The sequence below is a fragment of the Panthera tigris genome, chromosome B2, assembly GCF_018350195.1.
Source record: "Panthera tigris isolate Pti1 chromosome B2, P.tigris_Pti1_mat1.1, whole genome shotgun sequence".
Classification (NCBI taxonomy): Eukaryota; Metazoa; Chordata; class Mammalia; order Carnivora; family Felidae; genus Panthera; species Panthera tigris.
In genome coordinates this window covers 79,023,583-79,049,957 of record NC_056664.1, presented here as the reverse complement: position 1 = coordinate 79,049,957, position 26,375 = coordinate 79,023,583, and the positions used below count along the sequence as shown (strand labels likewise).

The 26,375-nt window shown below is 34.5% G+C and overlaps 1 protein-coding gene across 2 annotated transcripts in view; it reads left to right on the top strand.

Moving 5' to 3' along the window:
• Positions 1-26,375, top strand: part of RNGTT (RNA guanylyltransferase and 5'-phosphatase) — a 333,772-nt gene that overhangs the window by 175,366 nt on the left and 132,031 nt on the right. For both annotated transcript variants that reach the window (XM_042986788.1, XM_007076924.3), the window contains exons 12-13: positions 1,026-1,094; positions 24,210-24,310. In XM_042986788.1, coding sequence (XP_042842722.1) covers positions 1,026-1,094; positions 24,210-24,310 — 170 coding nt within the window. The remainder of the gene's footprint in view (positions 1-1,025; positions 1,095-24,209; positions 24,311-26,375) is intronic.

Genomic DNA, 26,375 nt, shown 5'->3' with positions numbered 1-26,375 from the left:
TAATAAAAAGCATTTAAAAAGTAAAAAGAAGCATTTAAACAGAAAACAGAAGCATTTAATAATAAATAATAATAAAAAGCATTTAAAAGATAAACAGAAGCATTTAAAACTACACGCTCAGAAATTATTGGATAGCTTTGGGCCTATACCTACTCTTTAGTAGATAAGGACACTGAAAAAACTGTCATTTGTATTTTATACTGTGTATCCCTTGTAATGCATTTCTCTGCTTGAAAAAATATATTAAAAAAGACAACAAAAAGGACAAAAAAGAAAAAAATTAAAAATCCTCTGCTTATGCATGTGAGGAAGACACAAATACTGTATTTTTGGACTGCAATCCCATGTCTGAGCTCACTAATGGTTACAGATTTCTCAGGGGATGTGTCTCCTGCCCCACCCAGCCTCTATCTATCCCCTCACAAGCTTCTCTGCTGTTTCCTTCTTTTGTGTATGTTTTATACTTTATTCCCTGTATTTATTACTTCTCAATTTTTGATTTCACTTTGCTTTTGGCTTCTGTCTTCCTTCCTTTTGTGCTGGCTCAAATATATATTTTTAAAAATATTTTCTCTGTTATTTTGACTATTTAAGATATTTAGCCTGACATGAAAAAATCTTCGTACATTAAGAATATCTTGCAAATGTTAACTAACTTAGATCTCTCTGGATCACCTATCTCCCCCTTTTTGTATTTCAGTTCCTTTTTTTTTTTTTTTAAGTTTGTTTGTTTGTTTGTTTATTTAGAGAGGTTGGGGGAGGGAATGAGCTAGGGAGGGTAAGAGAGAGAGGAGAGAGAGAATCCCAAGCAGGCTCCACACTCAGCATGGAATCCAATGTGGGACTCAATCTCATGACTGTGAGATCATGACCTGAGCCAAAATCAAGAGTCAGATGTTTAATTGACTGAGCCCTTTCCTTGTATTTCAGTTCTTAAAGCTTATATATTGTTTTTATAAAGCTTATAAAAAATTAAAATACTCTTTAAGTGATTATTTTTAAAAATATGTGTATTTATTTTATAGCTACTTGAAGGAAATTTTGCCAAAGAAGTCAGCCATGAAATGGATGGACTTATCTTTCAGCCTATTGGAGTAAGTTCATTTGTGTGTGTATAGCAATGTGTGTGTGTTTGTGCGTGTGTATGTGCGTGGAGCACTTGTAGTATGTATTATGTATGTAAATATGTGTCTATACCTGCTTGTATAGATAAAGTACATTTTCCTGAGGTATATTTACTTAGGATTGATAACTGCTTTTCCTTAAAACAAGTTATTATAAAATATTTCTACCAAATATATGTAATGGTCAAATGAACAATTGTTAGCTCTTCACTCAGCTTAAGAAGTAAATATTATTGATCCTTAGTTTTCAAGGAAGTTAGTTCTTGCAAAATGAATGTTAATTATTTCTGTACTAGAAATCTACCAGTAATATTACATAAACGCTTATTTCTTTCTGTAGCCCAATCTACCTTTAAATATTAATATTTCTAAATTTGTCATGGATGGATGAGTAAAATTCAAATAATTTTTAATACTTAAAATACAATTCTTTGAATATTATATGTCAAATTTCTGAAACTCACTGAAGAACTTTGAATGATCACGTCATATTTTGGAATAAGCTACATTTTACTCTATAGTATGGTTTCTCAACTTTAGCACCAGTGACCTTTTTTTGCCAGATAATTCTTTTCTGTGGAGGACTGTCCTGTGTGTTGTAGGGTGTTTAGCAGGATCCTTGGTCTGTATTTACTAGTGCCAGGATTACTTCTTCCCCTAATCCATCTCTTCAGTTTGTGACAACCAAAAATATATGCAATCACTGCCTACTTTCCCCCAGAGAGCAAAATTACCCTCCTGTGACAACTTGTGCTCTCTCTAGGGCACTCTTTCTCAAAATGTAGCCCGTGGACAAGGAATATTAGCCTGACCCAGAAAGTTGTTATAAAAGCAGCTCACCTTGGACCTACTGATCAGAAACCCTGGGATGGAGCCTAGCAATTTGTGCTTTAATAAGCTCTCCATGTGACTCTAACTCACGTTCATGTTTGGTAGAGTTGTATTTCATGTGCTATACCTCATCACGTGCTGCAGTTTGTCTCATAAGCTCCATTGGTCCGTCAGTAACACTATCCTTAGAAATTAGGGCACGGGTGTAGCTGAGAAGTTGTATTGAGAGACCTCAACCTGGATGCCTGTGGAAAAGGGAAAGAAACTAATATTTTTGAAAACTGTGTATTAAACACTATATTATATATAAGTTACATAAATACTAGAACTTTAATATGTAGGCCTAAATATAATGTAGATATGTGATTGTCTTCTGTCTTCCTTCCAGTCCCCTTTGCCAAACAGGTGGAGGGAAACTCTTCTGTGGTTGAGGGAAGAGGTGATGAAGGAGAGTTAGAGGCTGGGGATAGAAATTGTAGAAAATGCTATCTTAGGAAGATGGAAGTTACTAGATCTTTGAGTTCTAGTATTTTCCAGGCTTAAACTCCCTAGATTGAAATAAAGTCTAAAGATAATAGTAATTACAATAAATTTTACTGTGTTAAACTAATTGGTTCATACTCACGTGTATGTGAGATTTTGATAAATGTAAGAGAAATGATCTGACACGGAAGTCAGTCTCTGGGATGTCTAGGAAAGTCAGCCAATGTATTAGTCTGTTTCCATCCTAGTAACCACACTTGTCATTACAATGACTTTGTAATTGATATCTGGTAAGGCAAGTCTCTCTTTGCCAGGATTTTCTTAAATATGTGAGGACATTTGGTTTAACATATAAATTTCAGAAATAGTTTCTCTGGTTACCTAGAAATTTTTGTTCAGTTGGAATTAGGAGTTCAGTTGGAATTGCTTTGAATTTAGTTTGGAGAAAATTGATGTTTTTACAGTGTTAAATCATCTCAATGAATAAGGTTTAGCTGTTTTCGGGTCTTTTTCTGTTCTCTAATTGAGTTTGAGTTTTTAACTGTTGTCTAATTTCTATATATTTATTTTCCATTTTCACAATAAATGGTGTCTTTGTTGGTACTTCTGATGTACTGCCACATTGATTGATTGATTTTGTTGATTCAAGAATCTTGCTGAATAGTCTTAGTTCTAATAATTGTCTAATTTTACCAATTGGCCAAGACCTCTAGTACTGGCTGAAACATACACTTTATTGGGTGGAGGAGGGGGAGACATTCATACCTTATTCTCAACTTCAAAGGGAATGTGGCTAAATTTTCTCTCTTAAGTATGTTTTTGGTAGATTTCAGTTAGATAACTTTTATCATGCCAAGAAATTTTTGTTCCTGTTCATACAAAGTTTTTTTTTTTTTCCCCCAATCATAAATAGATTTTGGGAGTTAACAAATGCTTTCTCGGTATCTCTTGATTGAGATTGCCATGTTGTTTTCCTTTTAATAACATTAATGTAGTAAGTTACAGTGATTTTCTCATGTTGACCTGTCCTTACATTCTGACATAAATGCTGCTCAATCATGATATATGTAATTTAGATCTGGGTGTAATAGTTTTTTGAGGATTTATGCCTCCTTATTACTTACAGTTTTTTCCTTTTTTTTTTTTTTTTGTACATTCAAAATATAGGAGGTAATATTGTGGAAAAATATTATAAGTTTCAAGTAACACATAATAATACATGCCATGGTTTTAAAAGTAAAATATCTTGGCTTGTACTGAAAAATAGCGCTGTCTCTTCTACTTTCCCCACACTCAAAGTACCACTCCTTGGAGGGGATTATTTTCTGTTGTTTTAGCTGTGTTTTTTTTCTTTTCCCTCCCTACTTCTACAAAATCTGTTTATGCTGCTCTTCCTTGGTTTTCTGTTTTATACATGATCTGCCTACTCTCTGCTGTTGAAGAACAGGATTGAGCTCTTTCACTCCTCCAACATCACCCCTTCTCCTTCTGTCATCCCATTATAATTATATCACATTTTGGGTCAAATGAATATTCAGTATTTGTATTTCTGTTGTAACATAAATATTGTTCACATCTGAGTCAAGTTGTATAATATTTTATTTTCATAGGAAACTTTTTTTGCCTAGAGTTAGGAATTGCCTTGTATTTTCATTTGTTATGATTATCACTACTTCTTTCCTTAAATTCTTTAAAAGAACTTTTTGTTAAGTTTTATTTATTTATTTTGAGAAAGAGAGAGAGAGAGAGAGAGGGAGAGAGAGAGAATCCCAAGCAGGCTCCGTGCTGTCAGAGTGGAACCTGACTGGGGCTTAATCTCACAAAGTGTGAGATCATGACCTGAGCCAAAATCAGAGTTAGACGCTTAACGGACTGAGCCACCCAGGTGCCCCTGAAGAGACTGTCTTTTTTCCATTAGATATTCCTTTCCTGCTTTGTCGAAGATTAGTTGACCATATAGTTGTGTGTCCATTTCTGGGTTTTCTAGTTTGTTCCACTGATCTATGTGTCTGTTTTTATGGCAGTACCATACTGTCTTAATCCCTATAGTTTAGTAATATGACTTGCAGTCTGGAGTTGTGATACCTCTAGCTTTACTTTTCTTTTTCAAGAATGCTTTGGTTATTTGGGGTCTTTTGTAGTTCCATACAAATTTTTGGATCGTTTGTTCTACCTCTGTAAATAGTGTTGGTGCTATTTTGATAGGGATTGAATTAAACGTGTAGCTTGCTGGGGCACCTGGGTGACTCAGCTGGTTGAGCATCTGACTTTGGCTCAGGCTGTGATCTCGCAGGACATGGGTTCGAGCCCCGCATCAGGCTTGCTGCTTTCAGCACTGAGCCTGCTTTGGATCCTCTGCCCTCCCCCACCTTTCTGCCCCTGCCCCACTTGTGTGCTCTCTCTCTCTCTTAAAAACAACATTTTAAAAAATGTGTAGATTGCTTTGGGTATAGGCATTTTAACAGTATTTGTTCTTCCAACCCTTGAGCATAGAAATGTTTTTCCATTTTTTGTGTATGTCTTCTTCAGTTTCTTTTATAAGTGTTGTATAGTTTTCAGAGTACAGATCTTCTACCTCTTTGGCTGGGTTTATTCCTATCTTATGGGTTTTGGTGCAGTTGTAAATCAATGTGATATGCCACGTCAATAAAAGAAAGGATAAGAACCATGTGATCCTCTAAACAGATTCAGAAAAAGCATTTGACAAAATACAACATCATTCACGATATAGGCCCTCAACAAAGTTGGGACAGAGAGAACATTCCTCAAAATAATAAAGGCCATATGAAAAGCTCACAGCAAATAACATCCTCAGTGGGGAAAACCTGAGAGCTTTTCCTCTGTGGTCAGGAACAGGGCAGAGACTGGAAGTCCTAGTCTCAGCAATCAGACCAAAAAGAAATATAGGCAGACTATTTAAAAATTTATACCTATTTTATTTTTCTTGTTATACATGCATATGTATAATCTATTTTATGCTGTGTCTTTTTTTTCTTTTATGAAAGTTTTCAGTAACTTAAAGTCTCACTTGTTTCCTTGCAGACCCCCAAATGCAAACACCTATTTATTCTTCATGAAACAATAATGTTAGATTTGCTACTTGAATATTCTTCTCAGAGACTTCGCAGTGGGTTAGAATTGGTCTCTGATTAAGATAAGCCACTTAATATCTCTTTGGTTCTCCAGTTCTTCATCTGTAAAATGTACAGGCTATAATTAATAACTTAGCTCTGAAATTCTGAAATGATCATATGATGATCAATGTATGTCAATATAAATCAACACTTAAGAATTCCTTCTTCCTGCCAACATCTGGGAAAATGTTTTGGGTAAAGAATTCTTAATAAGAGAGAGAATAAACTCTTATTTTATTTTCCTAAAAACAATACATCTCTTAAATGGAAATTTAGACTGTTGCAATAGATAGAGTTTTTGTGAAGTTTATCATTGTCACCATTATATGACTTTATTTCTATTGTTTTTTTTTCCTGTCATCATTTCAATAGAATTCTCACTTTTGCATGCTAAATTATACGTAGTAGATGGAATGGCTTTGCAAGGATCACATTTTGTTCATCAGTGGACGTTATCAGTTTCTTATTAATTTAGCCTAACAGATCCTTAGGTTAGTATATATCTACAAAAGACTTATAACAATATTTTGTTATAAAAAATATTTCACAACTACTTATTTTGATAAAAGTTTACGTGATAATATAGCAGTATACTGTACTAGTCTTTGGTTAATCCTTTTCATTTTCCATGAAAGTTTAATGATTTTAGTCTGTGTTTCATTTGTAATTGTATTTTCTCATGATCATTTTCAATCTAGTTTTATTTCTCAAAAGTACAATACTTTGTCAATTATGTCTTAATTTTTACCACAAATGCATACCTTTCACAATGTGTATAGTGTGCCCTTTAGTGAGACTTTACTGTTAATTGATAGATTGTCATGTGGCTATAAGAAGGATGTGGTACTTACTGACATGTCTGCCAATTCTGTTTTTTTTTTCATTTCTATTGTATTTGTGTTAAATCTTCAAAAGGATATTCTGAGTATAAAATGTATTAACTCTGCCATCCAGAATAGGCTCCAATTTAGCATAAATGTATCCAGGAGAGCTATTTTCTTGCTCATATCCAAAATTTCATTGTATCCAACTTTGTAGCATTTATTATTTTTTTATGATTTTACTTTGCAATTTCAATCTGATTTTTCTATTCTTACATACTGTGTTTGTAGTTTGGGCCACCACCACAGGTGGGGTCCTACATATTCCATTTTTAAACTTTTGATTTACCAAAGCCACGGGTAAGAATGTACTTGGTTTCTACACAGAGACTTTTGACTTTTCTACATCTTTCAAAAAATGAAGGCATAAGTTTCTATTAAGTAGGTGAACTTGAATGACCTTATCAAGCACTGTATTCATGATATTCTGCTAAAGGAAGCAGAGTTTAAGATCTATTTTTCTAATAATTCATGACTCTTATGATTTCTTTTCATTGCTTTCAAAGAAAGAATACTTACATTTTTTCTTTTGCCTAATTCTTCGGTATTGAAACCACTGTGCTTATGTATTGTCATCAAGTTCCTTGTCTTTACCAAGTAAAATGGCCTTTTGTGATTGCTATTGCATATCCAAAGGAAAGACCTTAATTTTCCTTTTCAGCAGCTCTAAGTTTTCTGTGTAAAGAGGTAAGAGCAGAATTGATTACACACAGTTGTAGTTTCCAGTGGTGGTAGATGTGATTTTAAATCGTCCAGAGATGGAGTATTAAATGACATTGCATCACACAATGAGAAATTCAGTCCCAGTCCAGTTTTTATTTACTCTCTGTTTATAAAGTCTATTTATTTCTAGTTTTTAATATCTAAGGCTTGCTAATCTTTCCCTTTTCAATCAAATAAGTGTGGGTCTGGTTTTCCACTATTTAAAGGCAATATATTGTCAGGGATAACTTAGTATCCCTGATTCATATTCATCATAGCTAATTTTAGGACTACTTATTAGGGGTAAGCAATACCATTTTCTATTTCTGGTATAGATACCATTTGGATCAGGGTGGTTGGGAGGCTCAGTCAGGTAAGTGTCTGACTTGGGCCCAGGTCATGATCTCGCGGTTTGTGGGTTCGAGCCCTGCATTGGGCTCTGTGCTGACGACTCGGAGCTTGGAGCCTACTTTGGACTCTTCGTTTCCCCTCTCTCTCTGTCCCTCCCCTGCTTTCTCTCTCTCTCTCAAAAATAAATGCATAAACATTAAAAAAACTTGGATAAACTTTCCCAATTATCTTTGGGGCCATTTTTCAACCTTCCACAGTTATCTAGCTTGATACAGTATTTCCATCTAATAGCTGTGGACGCTAATACGTAATATAAATTTTTATTCTGCCCTTGTATGATTTGTAAATTACCTTCATTGGGCTATTTAAAGCAAGTTCTGAATGAGAATTTATGAACCTTAATCAGACTAAGTACTAATTTTTAATGTAAAATTTGCCAACATTTTTACATTTCTCTTCTGGGGAAATCTAAAAACTTTCATGAACTCAGCTTTAATAATTAAGTGCAGGCAGGGTAAGTGATGGGCACTTATGGCAAATTAATGTGGTATATAGTCATAGTAATATATATAATATGGTATTTTTTATCATGTTAAAATATATGTAAATTTAAATCTAAATAAAAAATTTTTTAAATTTAAATTCAAGTTAGTTGAATTACTACTACATATAGTGTAGTATTGGTTTCAGGAGTAGAATTTAGTGATTCATCACTTAAAATAACATAGTGCTCATCCCAACAAGTACCCTCCTTAATGCCCATCACCCATTTAGCCCATCCCCACACCCACCACCCCTCCAGCAACCCTCAGTTTGTTCTCTGTATTTAAGAGTCTTATGGTTTGCCTCCGTCTCTGTTTTTATTTTGTTTTTCCTTCCCTTCTCCTGTGTTCATCTGCTTTGTTTCTTAAATTCCACGAGTGAAATCATATGTGTAAATCTTTCACCTTTTATTAAAAAATTTTTAATGTTTGTTTCAGAGAGAGAGAGAGAGCGCGAGAGCGCGCGCGCACACAGGTGTGAGTGAGCACGAGTGGGGGAGGGGCAGACTGAGAAGGGGACAGAGGATCCAAGGCGGGCTCTGGCTGACAACCTATTGGGAGTTATCCAAGTTTTAGAATCTATAGTTCTTTTTTTCTGGAATTCTTTGGCCTCTTTAAAGACCAAGACTTCAGGGTCTTTCTTGGTTGCTTTGCTTGGCTGTTAGCATTCTTGGAAAAGAGAAGATAAAGGGGGCGAGGGCCCAAGGTTCAGTAGGTAAGCTTTGCTGAACTTTCAGTTTGCCTCTTCAGTTATGCTTGAGTCTTCTGGACTGAGCTTCTGTCCTTCAGTTTTTCCACAGAATAAGGGTATCTATCTCCTGCCTTTTGCCCAGGGTGGAGGAGGGAACTAAAGACTTTAATGTTCCTTATAAAGATTTTCAACAATTCTCCTTATTTTCAGTTCTGTCCCCCTTGGCAGCCTTCTTGGTTATCTGTTTCCTACGTTATTTAATCCATTCTGGGGAACTGTGGCATGTAGCATGAATTGCTTTCATTGGTGTCCTCCTCTGCAAGCACTGAGTATTCAGTTTTCTGGGCTCTGTGCCTTACTAACTTCTCCAGCTCCTTTCTGTCTTTCAAAAATGTATTGACATGTTGTTTTCTGCTGTTGTCTTCTCTCCTGTATTTCCTTTTCTGTTGATAACTCTTTTCTGTAACTCCTACTTTAGTGAGGTTTCAAATCAAAGTGGATATAAATGCACCTGTTCAGTCCACCACATTTATCAGAAAATCTTCAAAACTTCTCACAGTGTGGTGTTGCATCTCTTGGCTCCCTTGACCCAACAATTCAAATAACTTAAGAACTGATTGAGTGACCATTCTAGCAATCCGAGTGAGTCTGTGTAAAGTGGAGAGGCGGTCCTGGTTGGGGTAGACAGAGCTTGATTTTTAACCTCTGATCCCTTCTCTGATACTACAGAAATATTCCAGAAGCAAATGAATGGTGAAAGATGAGAGGATTCTGGTGCTTTTACTTGTGAAAAAACTCTTTGGCCTATATTTATTTGGTGCTAGTTACTTAAAACTTAGCAAAAAGTTAATTCTGCTCTATTATATTAATTACAGTGAGTGAATTCAAGTTGAATAAAAGGTAGAAAATGTTACTCCTGCTAAAAAGAAAAAAAAAGAGAAAATATTTGAATCTTGAGAAAATACTGAAAAATAGTGATAAAGATACCATAAAAGTGGTGATTCTGTTGAGGGCAAAGTTCCCAGCACCAGCTTAGAGGAAAGTTTCCTTACCATTTCATTTAATGTTCTGTGTTTCACATAGTTTATTATTTTTATAAGAAAAAGGAAAGCAAAGTTAATTAATGGTGTATTCAGGAAAATAGAGCTTAGAGTATTTTTTTGTGATTATAAAGGAATACACCAGTATCTGATATTTACTAAAACACAGAGCAGCCATTAATTATTGTGAAAGCCTCAATTTAAACAAAGTAGATTAAATTGCGTTTATAGAATTATAGAAAATCTGAGATGAAGAGATACTTCCAAGATTAGCCCAATGGTTTCAAAACACTAATTTCCAAAATTGTTGTTTTCTGTTAACTACCTCGGGATCACATGGAGGGACAGGTTACTAGGTAACCATTGTGTTTACATCACAGCAGCTCCGACTTAGTTCTTTTGTATATTGTAGTTTTGGATAAGATTGTATTTTTAAAAGGGCTTTGCCTTAGTAAATATCATTTGAATCATTTGCTTTTTTGATAATCTCTCTTCATTGCAAAATCAAAATTATTTTTCAGCTCATTTTATTTTTTAGCACTGTTTTTGGAAGTACTCTCATGGCTTCTATGACACCACATGTTCCTAATTTCTTCTAGTCATACTATTTCTCCTCCATCTCATTCAAGTTCTTCGTTTTCTACTAATCATTGAAGTTTGGACTTTCTCAAGGCTCAGTGTCCTGGACCTTCATTTTTTTCTCATTCTCTACTCTCTCCCTAGAAATCTCATCTGCACTCATGGCTTTAGTTATTTCCTATAAGCCAGACTTTAATTTCTGTTTACACTCCATGTATATTTATCTAATTGCCTACCTTGATACTGCCTTTTGAATTTTTCAGAAACAAGCAAATATGCAAACTGTAAACACCTTTCCTTTCCCAGCATTTGCTACCCCCACTTACTTAAATGCAGCTTCTTAAATGAGAAATCTAGATGTCATCTTTGACATCTTCCCCTCTTTCATCCCTCTAATCCACGTCCAAGTCTTGCCAATCTTCCTGCTTTATCACCTAAATATCTCATAAATTATTCCCTTTTCTCTCCATAACCACTACCACGGCTCTAATCTGACTTACCATTTGTTGACTCTTGCCTGGTCAGCTGCTGTGGCATCCTGGCTGGTCCTGCAACATTCACTTTGTCTCCCTTCAATCTTTTTTTCTTGTTGCATCTAGAGTGATCTTCTTTCTCTCTAGTGATTTCCCCTTACTCTCAATTTAATGACCAAAATTAGATTTGAAGGCAGTTTACTCTCTTCTTTATCACATGCTGCTTATTCGTTTCCCCATGTGCTTTGCTGTTGATGTAAAAATAACTGATTTTTACGTAAAGGTGACTTACTTATATTACTTTATTCACGAACATGGTTTTTAAAAATTTCATATGTAAGCTGTTTGATACAATATTTAAATATTTTGAGAGAAAATGGGTATTTTCTTCAAAGAAAAAATTAGCTGTTTATTTTAATATAAACCTATGTATTTTTAAAGGGTTGAGGTTCAAACTTTGATCAAACTGAAGTGATCATCTGATTATTAGTCTACACCATAAACCAGTTAGGTTTTATTAGACTCATATACAAGGTTTTCAGTTTTATGGTTTTATTGACAATTTGAATTGCTAACTTTTTGTGGTTTGTCATCTAAAAATAAATATTTTAAAATGACTTGGCATTTTAACATGCTATAGGTAGTAAATTATTTTACTTGACGGCTATAAGATCTTTTAATTTAATTTACAAAGTTGATAATACTTGTTAACTGGCTCTTACAAGATTTTAATGATTTACGTAGCATAGTAAAATTTTATTCATGGTAGTAACTGATTAATTTCTAACCTTTTAAAATTCATATTTGATTTTACTTTTGTCATCTGGAGACTCATGTTTCTAAGTAAGAATTTTTGTGCCATTAATAATCCATCACGGAAATAAAAACAAATATATAATGAATTGCAAAATAGTAGTAATAATAAAAATAATAAAAATTCTTTGTTTTATTTTTAAAAAAGGCTTTTCTTTATCTACCAGCTATACTGTGAATATTAAACATATGATTGTTCCCATATTGAGTCAAGAGTATTTACTCTTAAGCGGTCGTGATACAATTTTTTTTTGTTTTCATCACTATCTTGATTTTCTGTAAGGTGGGTCAGCTTGATTTTGTATCTGGCATTAATCAGTTTGCATGTAAATTGAGTCAGCTTTGATTTTAATATTGCTTTCTTGTGAAATATTAGTGTTTTTATTAAACCTTTACTACTGCCAGGTATATTGAATGTTATGGATAGATTGTAAAATGAAAATTGGAATTAGTCTAATGCCTTGTCTTGGAGTACATGACGAATTAGAGTGGTTTTCCTCTGAAGCAGAGATGATGTTACCATGGTGAGAGCTTCTGTTGCCATGACATTTGCTTGCATATTTTGATAGGTCTTCATTTGAAGAAGGGCTCTGTTTCCTGGCAGACTGGAAAAGTGTCATTCTATCTTTTCTCAAAATGTGTTATTTTTTACTGAAAAATATAATAATTTCCAAAGAACTGTGATAGTGAAGTGCCAAGAAAGAAAATACACCTTGTTTATTTTTAATTTTTTTCCTTTTTCAACTTTTAGAACCCAGCAAAATATTCTTAGCTTGCTTTGTTTTCTTCTAGTTTTCTTAATAAATAAGATATTTCACTTCCATTGAATTTTGTTGACAAAATAAACAGCTAAAGGTGAATAATTCGTAATCAGTCTCAGTTGAATATAGATAAATAACGTTATTGTACAACTAAAAGACACTGCTAATGATGATATATTGGTAGCAGAGCAAGGGGAAATAAATATAAATAAGGACTTAACAAAAATGAACGAATCAGTGAATTCCAATAGGTAAATATATAATGTACAAAATCAGTCAGTGTTCATATAAATGATACATACTAAACACAATGAATTAAGGTTAGTTCTTTTTTATGGATAACTTAGGTTCAATGTTGAAATGTTAATGGCAGATATTTTTTAAAAATTGTGTTTTACAGTGGTATATTTTTAATTTTTAACCAGACAATACAGAAATTTTAACATGTAGTAAAAAAAAAATAATAATACATAGAAGAAAGCCTCCCTCTCACATGTCCTCCCTTCTTGTTATCTATTATTGTTAGTTTTTAATTTAACTTTTCAATTTCAATTACACATATGTTAATACATAATAACATAAGGTAGCATGTTATTTTGCACTTTGCTTTTCAGAATTTGTTCCTCTGTATCTTTAAATGTATATTTTGTTAATGCTCTAATTTTAGCATCTGGGGACATACTGGGGTCAGCAACAAGATAGGGCTTATTTTTGACATCTCCCATCTCTTATGCTTGTGACAATTGAGAATTTTAGAAGGAAGTATTTGAAAGGATGCATTCTGTCCATTTAGAATGAAAAAAAAATTTATTTTCCTTTTGTTGAACTTCGGTGATAACTTTAGTGGCTCTTTCTGCTGGTAGACCGGTTCATTTTGTAAAAGCTGCAAACTGAAGTATTCTATAATGAGCACATATTTATACAAGCTGTTTCTTCTGCCTCAAACTGTTTTTTTCTTTCCTGTATTACTCCCATTCATCCTTTGAATGTCACATTAGGTGTTTTGCTTGTTTGGGAAAGCCAGTTCCAGCTAGGTGAGTGCGATTCTCCCCAGCTACCACAGAACTTTTGTTGATTCCAAAGCATTTCACACCATACTGTGATTTTTAGTTATTTTAAGAATTCATATTTTCCTAACTGGACTATAAGTACCATGAAAGCAAAGGCCACATTGATCTCCTTCACATTGATATTTTTAGTACCTATACCGTAGTAGGTTCTCAGAGGGTGAATATTAGGTGCTGTGTTTTGCATACATTCTGAATGTCTCACTGTACTTTCTCTTGTTTGTGCTTACACTCCTTCTTTTTCCCTATAACTCTCTGCTTAAAAAAAGTTTTTTAAATGTTTATTTATTAAAAAATATTTTTTTTAACGTGTATTTATTTTTGAGAGACAGAGAGAGACAGAGCATGAGCAGGGGAGGGGCAGAGAGAGGGAGACACAGAATCCAAAGCAGGCTTTAGGCTCTGAGCTGTGAGCACAGAGCCCGATGCGGGGCTTGAGCCCACAAACAGCGAGATCATGACCTGAGCCGAAGTTGGACACCCAACCGAGACACCAGGCGCCTCTCTTATTTTAGAGAGAGAGAGAGAGAGAGCGCACGAGCGAGTGAGTGAGCCAGAGCACGAGTGGGGGTGGGGCAGAGAGGGAGACCGAGACACAGAATCCAAGGCAGGCTCCAGGCTCTGAGCTGTCAGCACAGAGCCTGACGCGGGGCTCGAACCCACGAGCTGTGAGATCATGACCTGAGCTGAAGTTGGTCGCTTAACCAATCGAGCCTCCCAGGCACCCTCCTATAACTCTTCTGTTTAAATTTCACTTCCTCTGGGAAGCTTCTCAATCGTTTTGATTATATGTTATATCTTCTATTTCCTGCCGTTACAGCTCTGAACTGCACATTTCATAAAACTCACAATCTGTTTTAATTGCTTATTTGTCTGAAAACCCACATTACCTTCATCTCTCTGGCCTCTAGCAGAGGTTGACACAGACCTTCTAGTTGATCAATAGATATTTGCTAGAAAAGAAAAAGAGTGAATGCATACTCTAGACCAGTGGTTCTCAACTGGGGCCATTTCACTCACTAGATGACATATGACAGTGTCTGGAGACATTTTTCATTAGCACAACTGAAAGGGGGTGGTTGTTGGTGCTGGTATCAGTGAGCAGAGGCCAGGGATGTTGCTAAACCTTCTATGATGCACAGGACAGCACCCTGCCCCCCACCCCCACACCTCAAGCGAACACTTGGCTTGGACTACAGATGAAGATTTAGAGGTAACTTTTATTGTGGGTGTACTTGGAGCTTTAAAGGAGTGGATTATATGCTGTGAGTAACTGTAAAAAAGGGCAGAGAATAGATACTTGAAGAATGTATATTCAAAATTGATTCTGATGTTGAAATTTACCCCAGATGACTTTAATAGACAGTTTTTTAAAACCTCTGATAAATGTTTAATGTTAATGTTTCTCTGATGGTTTTTAATGAAGCAGAATAAGCCTATGTAGTAATATATATTGATTTTTTTTTTCCATTCCCTGTCTACCATGCCCTGTTGTGTGATACCTCTATCTGTGTATGTGTTTTCTTTGCTATTCTTTGCTTTCTGTCATCTCTCTTTTAAGGAGTATGTGTGTGTGTTTCCATGTTCAGTAATGTAACATAAAATTATAAAATTATTTTTGTTATGAAGTTTTTGAGAGCTTCTTTGCTTCCTGAGATAATTGGGACTCTTGGAGTAGTTTTAAAGCCAGATTTATTAAATCACTGTTTTATAAAGAAATTGAGTTGTTCTCTTAAACTAGTTTTGACAGGAGGGCAAAATTACTCCGGTTGCCTTTTTTAACTAAATTATCTGCCCTCCATCTGAGAGCACTGTGTGTCATAGCAATTCTTCATACCAATGCTAGAAGCATAGAAAAGCATTTTAGTGATATTATGTAGTATAAATTAGCAAAAAAGTGGTTAACTTAGTTGATGTATAAAAGTCACTAGGCTGCAGGTATTACTTGTGTCTAGAATTTGATCATCTATCAGTAGACTGCTTTTATTTAGACTTGTGTCTACCAGAGAAAAGGAGAAACTTTGTGAGTCTGCTAGGTCTAAAAGCTAATGGAATTTTTTACCATATGACAATAATCTTAGGTATTAAGTGGGTATTAACCTGGAGTTGTGGAATGTATTAGCTCATTCCTTCATCTAATAAACTGGGTGCTTACTATATGTCATATTCATTGCTGAGTTTTAGAAATAATAAAGATGGATAAAGCACCTGCATTCTATGGAGAAACGACATAGCGGCACATTACATTACGGTGTATGAGGTGAGAGAGTGCAGACTGATGGAGGAGTGGAGATACTTTAGTGGGCCCAGAGAGAGGATCAGGGTGCCCTGGGAGATTTAGGCCCATGCTAAGGATAGTCTAGATACTTGGCTTAGTAGGTTTTCACGGGTAGTATGAGCTAAATGGTTAGATGCTGAAGAAGTTTATTAGGTTCTCTGAGCTGTCTTTTCCCCACTATCCAGGCCACTTGCCAGTTGCTTTCTCCTCCTACTCATCCCCCTGCACAAAACTAGAGTAATTAGAAAACCACTGACTTAAAATTGGTTTCCTTTGGAACAGTTTTATAATCTCAACTCATGAGATCATTTAATCTACCCTTTTCAACCTTTCATCATTTGCTTTTGGACAAATGATACATTTTATTTTGTTAATGGTATGAAGATTTTTGCATTACTTCGATTTGGGAGTGTTTTGGACAAGTTGTAACCAGTCTGGTTGTCATTTTGTTTATCTGTAAAAAGAGGGAGTTTACTGCATGTTTTCAGGTCTGCTCATTTCTCTAGTATTCTTATTCAGGTCAATTAACTGGTCTTGATATTAATTGGCTATTTTAATTTAACCCACCTTTATCCCAGTTTCCTTATTGACTAAATTTTAAAATCACTGTAGTTCTCTGGAACTGCCCAGATACAGAAGCTAAAGCTGAAGTTTCAGAAGTCTTTGTATAACTGTATTTTTTTTTCAAAAATTGTTTCATTAGCCACAGGTTTACAACAATAGCAAGAAGAAATTAATTAGACTTGTGAATAAGAGAGCAGAAATAGTAATCTGAAAATATTTTTGGGTAATTTTTCCAATCTGAATAAACCAAGAAATTGTTTCAATTCTCTAATAATTTTACACTAAAATGACAAGTTCAGAAGCCTCATTGTGGTTGAGCTCACTGTCTTGTTAGTCTATCTTCTCCAACTAGTATGATAACTGGGCACATACTCTAAGTACTCTGTGTTGACTGAATGACTTTTCTCCCATATAGGGTATTTATATGTCTTGATTTTGTATAATGGATATTTGCTATTTGCTTCTCCATGAAACATGGACAAATAACCAAGTCACTAAGTCTGGAGTTGTTTTACTCCTGTATCCAGTAGCCATACCAGATAGGACTTCTTCTGTTTTCCTTAAAACTAAATGCTAGAAAAACAATAAAAATAAAATTAATATAGTAAGGCCAGGGATCTTTCTTAGCTTCAGGGTGTGATCCTTGTGAACAAGGCATTATGCCTCAGGTTTCAGTGTAGGGCCTTGATGGAATATGATAACATAACTGCTCACATTTTACTAGTGGGAATCATAGAGTAGCATAGGGCTACATAGTATTAGGTATCTCTAGTCTAGATACCATTTTTTAGGCAAACAATACTATTCCTGCATTTTTACAAGCAAGATAGATAAAGTCCCACTTTGAACTTTCTTAAAATCATGAAGTTAGTAGTTAGTAGAGGCAAAAAGGAAATAAATGTCTTCTCCTCTTTGCTGTTATTACTGTCAGCTTCCTTTACATTAGAGTTTCTCAACTTTGGTACCACTGACATTTTGGGCTGGATAGTTCTTTGTTGTGGGCAGCTGCCCTGCAGGTTTTAGGTTTAGAAACATCTCTGGTCTCTGCCCACTAGATGGCAGCAGCACTCCCTACCCCTCCTTAGTGTGACAACCAAAAATGCAGGCATTGCCAAATATGGAGGTGCGGAAAGTGGGGGAGAATCACCCCTAGCTGAGAACTGCAGCTTTATCCAACTAATATATCACTTATGCCTCCATTTCATTTTATCCCTGTTTTAGAGACTTCTGTTTGGCATATGGCCATCCTCTACCTCTACGCCAGGTTCTGTTCTCATTTGATAAATACTTTCCCAAACATCTTTTACTCTGTTTCTGAATTTGTATCCATTACATTTTTTCTTTAAGAGGATGATGGATATCTTGGGTTATATAGGTGATTGCATTCAGACATAATCTACCCCCAAGTTTGTACTTCACAGCTTACCTGCTAAAACCAGATTTATTTCTATAGAACTAAATATGTATTGGTTAAATATAAGTTCAATAATTATTTAAATCTAGATACATGCTGGTGAATTTAATGAAATTAAAATGCATTACTCCCTAATTAAACACTGAAAATTGTAGCTTGAAAAAAAGTTTTTGTATCCATGTTTATAGTTCAGCAAGATTCTGTATTTTAAGTTGGGTAACCCATAAATATTTAATTTTAAAAGACTAAGTCCCTGTATTATATAATATCTTTGCCCTTATCATTTTGGGGATCATGAAAAAAGGATTTTTTGGTAGTGATTGATGCACCTAATCTTTCACAAATATTGCTAATCTAAGTCATTTCATAATCTAAATTATTCTATTTAAAAAGTAAACCTAAATATACTGAGACTAATATTTTGTAATGAATTTAAAAGTTTAGCACAATAAAATGCAAATTTTTATTAAGTATTTGTTGAGCATTGTACTAGGTGTTTTGTAGGCACAGAATTAGATACTATTTTGGCTGGAGTAGAATTTACATTCTAATAAGTATTTAAATACATTTTATTCATGGAATCTATGTCATTGTAGAATTTACATTCAGTAATTGAGAACTACCATATTTTTCTAAAATTTATTAATATGAATTTCATTAATTTTCATAAAGGTGCTTTGAATTCCCAATAATATCAAGTCTAGTATTTCAAATGAATATAAATGGTTTGGTGTGCAAGGAGATGAGGAATGACTTAAGTTTATGAATTATTGCTGTGTAAAAACAGAATTAGTACATGCTGTTTTCTCATTAGATTCAAGTTTGGCTCTTGATTTCCGGAGAGAAGAATGTGAAGGATATTTAATATTTATTATACAAATAACATTATATATTCAGATTCTTTTTAGAATTGGTCATTAGCTACCTGTTGTGAAATATTTTAAAACTGTACACAATTAACCTTTCCTGCATTTAATAACTTAGATTGGTATTGGTTTCTAAGTAGTCTCATACTCATGCTCATAAATAGAGAACAGAAGTAAATGATGGTTTGTCTGACATTCTCTTGGCTGAGGTCGTGAATGGGGTTGAGATGGATGCTGACTTTCCTTTCTTCCCTTGCTCTTTTTTTACCCCTCACTACCACAGTCAACCACTCTCACTAAAAGGTCGATGACATATCTGTCAGGTATGCTTTATTAGAAAAAAAGACTAAATTTTATCAGAGTCTTCTCATTAATGGGTTGACAACTGGAAAATTCTGCAGTTTTGGCATTTTTAAAAAATTATATTCAATAAGTCTAAAGAGATTTATTTGTGATCATTCTGAAAGATGTATGTTACCTAAGTGAATCTCTCAGGGCAAATAAATGGATGAAACTTCCACTGAAATATTATATATTTGATTTTATATTCATTCATGTTTAAACATAAGACTTGGGGGAAATAGCATATATTTTTAAATTTGCTACAGATAAAATATCTTTAATATCAGCTCCAGTGGTTTGTCTTTGTTAGTACAACGTAAGTTTTACTAAATTTGATGTTGTATGGACTTCGGTTTGAAGTTTTTTTTTTTTTTTTTAACGTTTATTCATTTTTGAGAGAGAGAGAGAGAGAGAGAGACAGAGCATGAGTGGGGGAGGGCAGAGAGAGAGGGAGACACAGAATATGAAGCAGACTCCAGTCTCTGAGCTGTCAGCACAGAGCCTGATGTAGAGCTCGAACCCATGAACCATGAGATCATGACCTGAGCTGAAGTCGAATGCTTAACCAACTTAGCCACCCAGGTGCCCCTGGACTTCTGTTTGAAATAACTAATCCTGTGACTAGGGTTTTTGCAGTTTTTCTCAAATTTTTAAAACTGTGTTAGAATGCAGTTTGACTTTTATATTTAAGAAAAATATTTGTAATGAGAGCACTTAGCAATTTTTCCATCCCAATGAATATCTTTCTCATAATATGGCTCCACTCCCTGTAGACATACTTGCCTCTCCTTCAGTAGATCCTAATATTTTTCTACTCCTGTGTTTTACTTGTATTTACTTCATGCTATAAGTCTGCATAAATGAATATTACCCATTTGTCAAGGCTTACAATGATCATTCCTTTATAATCAGTTCTTAATTCACTTAACTAAAATATTTTCTTACTGTGTTGCCAGAATACATTTAAAACACTTATTTTTCCTGTAATCTCGTTAACTGCATGGACAGTGTTCTACAACTATTTCTACTATTTCCAAAACTTTTACATCACCCCAAACAGAAATTCTGTAACCATTAAGTGAGAGCTCACCTTTCCCCACCCCAGCTCTTGGTACCTCTAATCTACTTTCTGTTGCCATGAATTTGCCTATTCTGGATATTTCCTATAAGTGGAGTTATACAACTTTTATACTTTTGTGTCTGGCTTATTTCACTTGTAATGGTGTTTTCGAGGTTCATTCTTTTTGTAGCATGCATTAGAATTCCATTCCTTTTTATGGCTGAATAATATTCCATCGAGTATACATACCGTATTTTGTTTATCCATTCTTATAGTGACGGAACATAGGTTTTCATCTTTTGACTACTGTGAATAATGCTACACTGAACATTCACATATAAGTATCTGTTTGAGTCCCTGTTTTCAGTTTTTTGGGGCTGTATTTTCAGTTTTTTGTTTGTTTTTGTTTGTTTGTTTTTTGGCTGTGTACCTAATAGTGGGGTTGTTGAATCATAGGGTAAATGTGTGTTTAGCTTTTTGGGGAACTACCAAACTGTTATCTTTAGTGGCTGCATCATTTTATCTTCCTTATAGTAATGTATGTGGGTTCTAATTTCTCTTTATCCTCTCTAACACTAGTTATTTCCCCTGGTGATAGTCACCCTAGTAGGTATCTCATTGTGGTTTTGCTTTGCATTTCTTTCCATGGGTAATGATAGTAAGCATCTCCTTATGGGCTTATTGGACATTTTATATGTTCTGGGTAGAAATGTCTATTCAAATTCTTTGCCAGTATTAAATTGGGTTGTCTTTGGTTATTAAGTTGTAGGAATTCTTTATATATTTTAGATATTAAATCTTTATTAGGTATATGATTTGCATATTTTCCCCATTTTGTAAGTTGTCTTTTTACTTTCTTGATAATGTCTTAGGATGCACAGAAGTTTTGTAATTTGAAGTCCAGTTTACCTATTTTTTCTTTTATTGCTTGTGCTTTTGGTATTATACCTAAGAATCCAAGATTATGAAAATTTATCCCTATGCTTTTGTTTAAGAGTTGTATGGTTTTAGTTGTTATATTTAGGTCCTTGGTCCAGTTTTACTTAGTTTTTATATGGTGGGACAAAGCAGTCCAATTTCATTATATTACATGTGGAAATCTAGCTATCCCAGCATCATTTGTTGAAGAGAATATTCTCTCCCCATTGAACAGACTTTGCATTCTTCTTAAAAAAATCAGTTGGCTATTGATGTATAGGTTTATTTCTGTACTCTCAATTCTTTTCTGTTGGGTCTGTATGTCTACTTTTATGCCAGTATCTCTGTTTACAAGTAACCTTGTACCAAGCTTTGAAGCTGGGATGTGTGAATCCTCCAACTTTGTTTGTTCTCTTTTCAAGATTATTTTGGCTTTTCTGGGTCTCTTGTAATTCCTTACGAATTTGAGGCACAAAAGGCTGTTGGGATTTTGAAAGGGATTGCATTAAATCTGTAGATTGCTTTGGTAGTATTGACATCTTAACAATAGTAAGCCTTCCTACATTGGTATTCTGAGGCCAATTCCAGTGTGTATGTGGGGGTTCCCCACATCGATAAGCAATTCTAGGACACCAGCTGGGTGTACAACAGTTCAGCTCAAATTTGACACCTGGAGGTAGTGTCAAATTCCACAGATTGAGGGCTGTGTCCTACAACACTGCTGCCTCCTCAACCCACCTTCAGATGCCAGTTGCAAGCCCAGGTTATCACCTGTACTTCTGACCAGCTGGCTATAAATCAGAGGTTCCCATGACCCCCCTCAGGTTTGATTAATTTGCTGGATGGAATCAGTGCATAGACAAGGACTGGGGAAGGGGCACAGGGTTTTCATGCCATTTCCAGGCTTGCCACTCTTACTGAGTCTTCACATGGTCACCAGTCTGGAAGCTCTCCAAACCGTCTTTTTTTAGTTTTTTTTTTTTTTTTTTTAATTTTTTTTTTCAACGTTTTTAATTTATTTTTGGGACAGAGAGAGACAGAGCATGAACGGGGGAGGGGCAGAGAGAGAGGGAGACACAGAATCGGAAACAGGCTCCAGGCTCCGAGCCATCAGCCCAGAGCCTGACGCGGGGCTCGAACTCACGGACCGCGAGATCGTGACCTGGCTGAAGTCGGACGCTTAACCGACTGCGCCACCCAGGCGCCCCATCTTTTTTTAGTTTTCTTAAGGAAGCCTCATTAGATAGGACCAACTGATTAAATCAGTGGCCATTGGTGGTTGAATCTTACCTCTAGCCCTTCTTTCCTCCTCAGAAGTTGGGGGAGTGGCACTGAAAATTCCTACCCCCTCATCACTTGGTTGGCTGCTCTGGCAACCAGCTTTCAATGTTAAGTGCTTTCCAAAATCTACTTCAATTGACAGGACAAAAGACCTCTATTGCTCGCCTTGTTTAGGGAATTCCAAGGGTTTTAGGAGTTTTGCACTAGAAATGGGACAAAGACCAAATGTTTATTTCTTATTGTAGATCACAATATCACACTCTCTATGAATACGGAATGTTTTCCCATTTTTTAGTTCTTTAACTTTTTCAGTAATGGTTTGGTTTTCAGTATACGATCATTCACTTCCTTGGTTAAATTTATTCCTATGTATTTTGTTCTTTTAGATGTTACTGTAAATGGAATTGCTTTCCTTTTCTGATTGTTTGTTATAGAAACACATCTGATTTTTTGTATTGATAATCCCACCAAAATATTAAATTATTAGGAATGAATTTAACAAAAATTGTGTTATTATTTATATACTGAAAATCAGAAAACATTGCTGAAAAAAATTTTGGAAGACCTAAATAAACAGATTTGCAATGTTCATGAATTGGAAGTTTCAGTGTTGTTCAAATGTCCTATCTCCCCATATTGACCTTTTGATTCAGTGCAATATTAGTTAAAATCCCAATAGACTTATTTTTCATAGGAATTGACAAGCTGATTTTAAAATTTATGTGGAAAAAATTTTTTAATGTTTATTTGTTTTTGAGCGAGAGACAGGGTGTGAGTGGGGGAAGGGCAGAGAAAGAGGGAGACACAGAATCCGAAGCAGGCTCCAGGCTCTGAGCTGTCAGCACAGAGCCTGATGCAGGGCTCAAACCCACGAACTGCAACATCATGACCTGAGCCGAAGTCGGACACTTAACTGAGCCACCCAGGTGCCCCAAATTTATGTGGAAATATAAGTAAAACATTAGCTAAGAGAGTTTGGAAAAAGATCAAAGTTTAAGGACTTACACAACTAGATTTCAAAATTATTATAAAGTCACAGTAGTTGAGACAGTGTGCTGTTAGTGGGAGGAAAGTCATATTATTCAGTGTAACAGATTAGTGAGAATAGACATATATCTGTAGCTGTAAGTGGTTAATTTTTGACAAGGGTGCCAAGGCAACTCAGGGAAGAAAGATAATCTTTTCAACAAATGGCCCTGTATTGATTTGACATCCATATGCCAATGAACCTAGTCCCTTACTTCATACTATATAAATAAATTAACCTCAGATGGGTCTTATACTCCCAAATAACAGCTAAAATGATAAAATTTTCTAAGAAAATTGTCTTTTGCACAGATTCCTTAAAGAGGGCACAAAAGGCAGCACAAATTATGAAATTTTTAAGTTGATTGAATCCATGCGTTAAAATTCACTGGTTAACTTTATTCATTGTAAATTATGCCACAGTAAAGCTGAACAAGAGAAAAACAGTTTTTTTTTTTTTTTTAAAACTATCAAACTTCCTATCCATTTTTAGAAGGATTGGAGAGAATAACAGGTTTCATTCTTTTTATGGACTTTCACAAATAAGGGTCTGCATACTTTGGCAGGAAAAGGAGAAAGGTTGTTACTAAGAAGGTCAGTAACTAGCTTCGCTCATCAGTTAAGATAAAACTTATATTTAGAAAAGAAGTAGTGGTTTTGCTTAATAAGAAGTAATTGAAAGGGATTAAGAGTCACAAACTTCCAATTATAAAATAAATAAGTAATGAGGATGAAATGTACAGCATAGGGAACATAGGCAATAATATTGTAATAACTTTGTGTGGCAATGGATGATGAGTACACTTACTGTGGTGAGTAGTGTGTAATGTGTAGAATTGTCAGACTTCTATGTTGTACACCTGCAATTAATATAACATTGTATATCAGCTGTATTGCAGTTTAAGAAAATACAAAGCATACTATAAAAAGTAGTTGATATGTTTATTTTTTAGCTTGTTATTAATCACTGTCATTTAATTCACTTTAGAAATATAAACCTGGTCGATGTGATGATATTTTGAAATGGAAGCCTCCTAGTTTGAATTCTGTGGATTTTCGCCTAAAGATAACAAGAATGGGAGGAGAAGGGTAAGTATGCACTTCCCACCATTTTTACATGAAATAATACTGTTTGTATAAGGCTTCACTGTTTACTGCATATTTTACATATATGTTACCCTCCCTCTGCAAAAGTGAAATACTTTATTTTACAATGTATGTATAATACCTCTACATCTGATTTTCAGCTATTAGAGCTAGTAATGTTTTGTAGCATCCTTTAAACTTTACTAATTTTGGTCTTTAAAAGTACAGATATTTCTCATATAAAAAATGAACTTTGTTAAATTGTAAAAGTGAAAATAGATTTCACTTAAGTAATCCTGTCAGGTGAATTATAAAAGTAAGATATGATCATTGTTATTATAACTAAATGTTTTGAGGTAAGCCCTTTTTACTTTGAAAGAAACTACTTCATGCTTGCGTTTACATAGCAAACATTTATCCATAGTTTATTAGGGTCAGGTTTTAATTGTTGATTTTCATTAAGATTTTTCATAATGTTCATTAGGTGTTTTTTTCATTTACTGGTTAATCTTCCTTATATGACTTTATTGGTTGCTATTTTAGAATTCCTTGTTTCATTTCACCTTGTTCCACAAATTTTTATGATGTTAAATAAATATATAACAATAAAGTAAGTAATGTTTGATCAAGGAAATCGTAAAGTAAATAACAGTGACAAAAGGATGAAAAGGTTACCAGTACATGCTATGGAATCCTTTTTGCTTGCCAAAGGTAAACTACAGATTTGTTTTTTGTAGCTAATGGAACAAAGGATCAGTTATATGAATCCAGACTCCAGAAGATAAAGTTTCTTAAGAGACTGGGCATTTTTATTTATTTATTATTATTAATTAATTTATTTTAAAGAAATGTGGTTAGTCCCACCTTTCTTTCTTTCTTTCTTTCTTTTTTCTTTCTTTCTTTCTTTCTTTCTTTCTTTCTTTCTTTCTTTCTTTCTTTCTTTCTTTATTCATTTATTTGAAAATATAATTTATTGTCAAATTGGCTAACATTCAGTGTGTAAAGTGTGCTCTTGGTATTATTTTTTTAAATGTTTATTTATTTTTGAGAGAGAGAGAGAGAGAGAGAGCGAGCGAGTGAGCAGGGGAGGGGCAGAGAGAGAGGGAGACACAGAGTCCAAAGCAGGCTCCAGGCTCTGAGCTGTCAGCACAGAGCCTGACGCAGGTCTCAAACTCACAAACTGTGAGATTATGACCTGAGCTGAAGTCGGACACTTAACTGACTGAGCCATCCAGGTGCCACAAGACTGTGCATTTTTAGATGAAGGATAGTGTGCAGTGTGGTGAATCCTAAGTAAAAAAAGGGAGTGTGATAAATTATATGAGTGTCAATTTTCATAAAATAAGGGTATTTAATATTTTACATCCTTAAATAAGAGTTTGTGACTTAGTATATAGTATAGTTTAGTTAGAACAATTATCTGGGGCCCCAAATACTGTTTCTTGGAAGTATTTCACTCTGTATTGGTCTGAGTTTATCCAAGGACAGATGGGTTTTTAACTATTTATAGGATGGTATGGAATATATGTATTTATAGGACTATATATAGGACTGTATGGAATATATATATAATCAAAGAGTAGATAAAAGAAATAACATGGCAACCCAGAATATCTGTACACCAGATTCTTTGTGAGAAAGGATAACTTTGAGTTTACTTCTTATCAGTACTTACCTAAACATTATTTCTCTTATTTAATCCTTGGGAAACAATGTTAATATCAATACCAATTAATGTTAATCATTAACATTTTGTTTTTGTTGTTAATCAACATTATAAAAATGCTTTATATTAATATGCTATTAATTATTAATATTGATAATTAAATCTTATCAATCAATTTTTTGAAATTGCCTCAAACTATATGTATAAAATCTTTGGATAAGTATTGATAAGTATTAAATTCAAGATCATTCTTCCTGACAAAGTATCTGGTGTACAGATATTCTGAGTTGCCAGTAAATTCTGGAACCTGTATGTTGATAGTCCTGCAAGCCGAGTGTAGGCCTGATATGTTTTTCGGAAATGCCTTTTGGAAGACTGCTTCACTTCCAGCAGTGGAAGCTG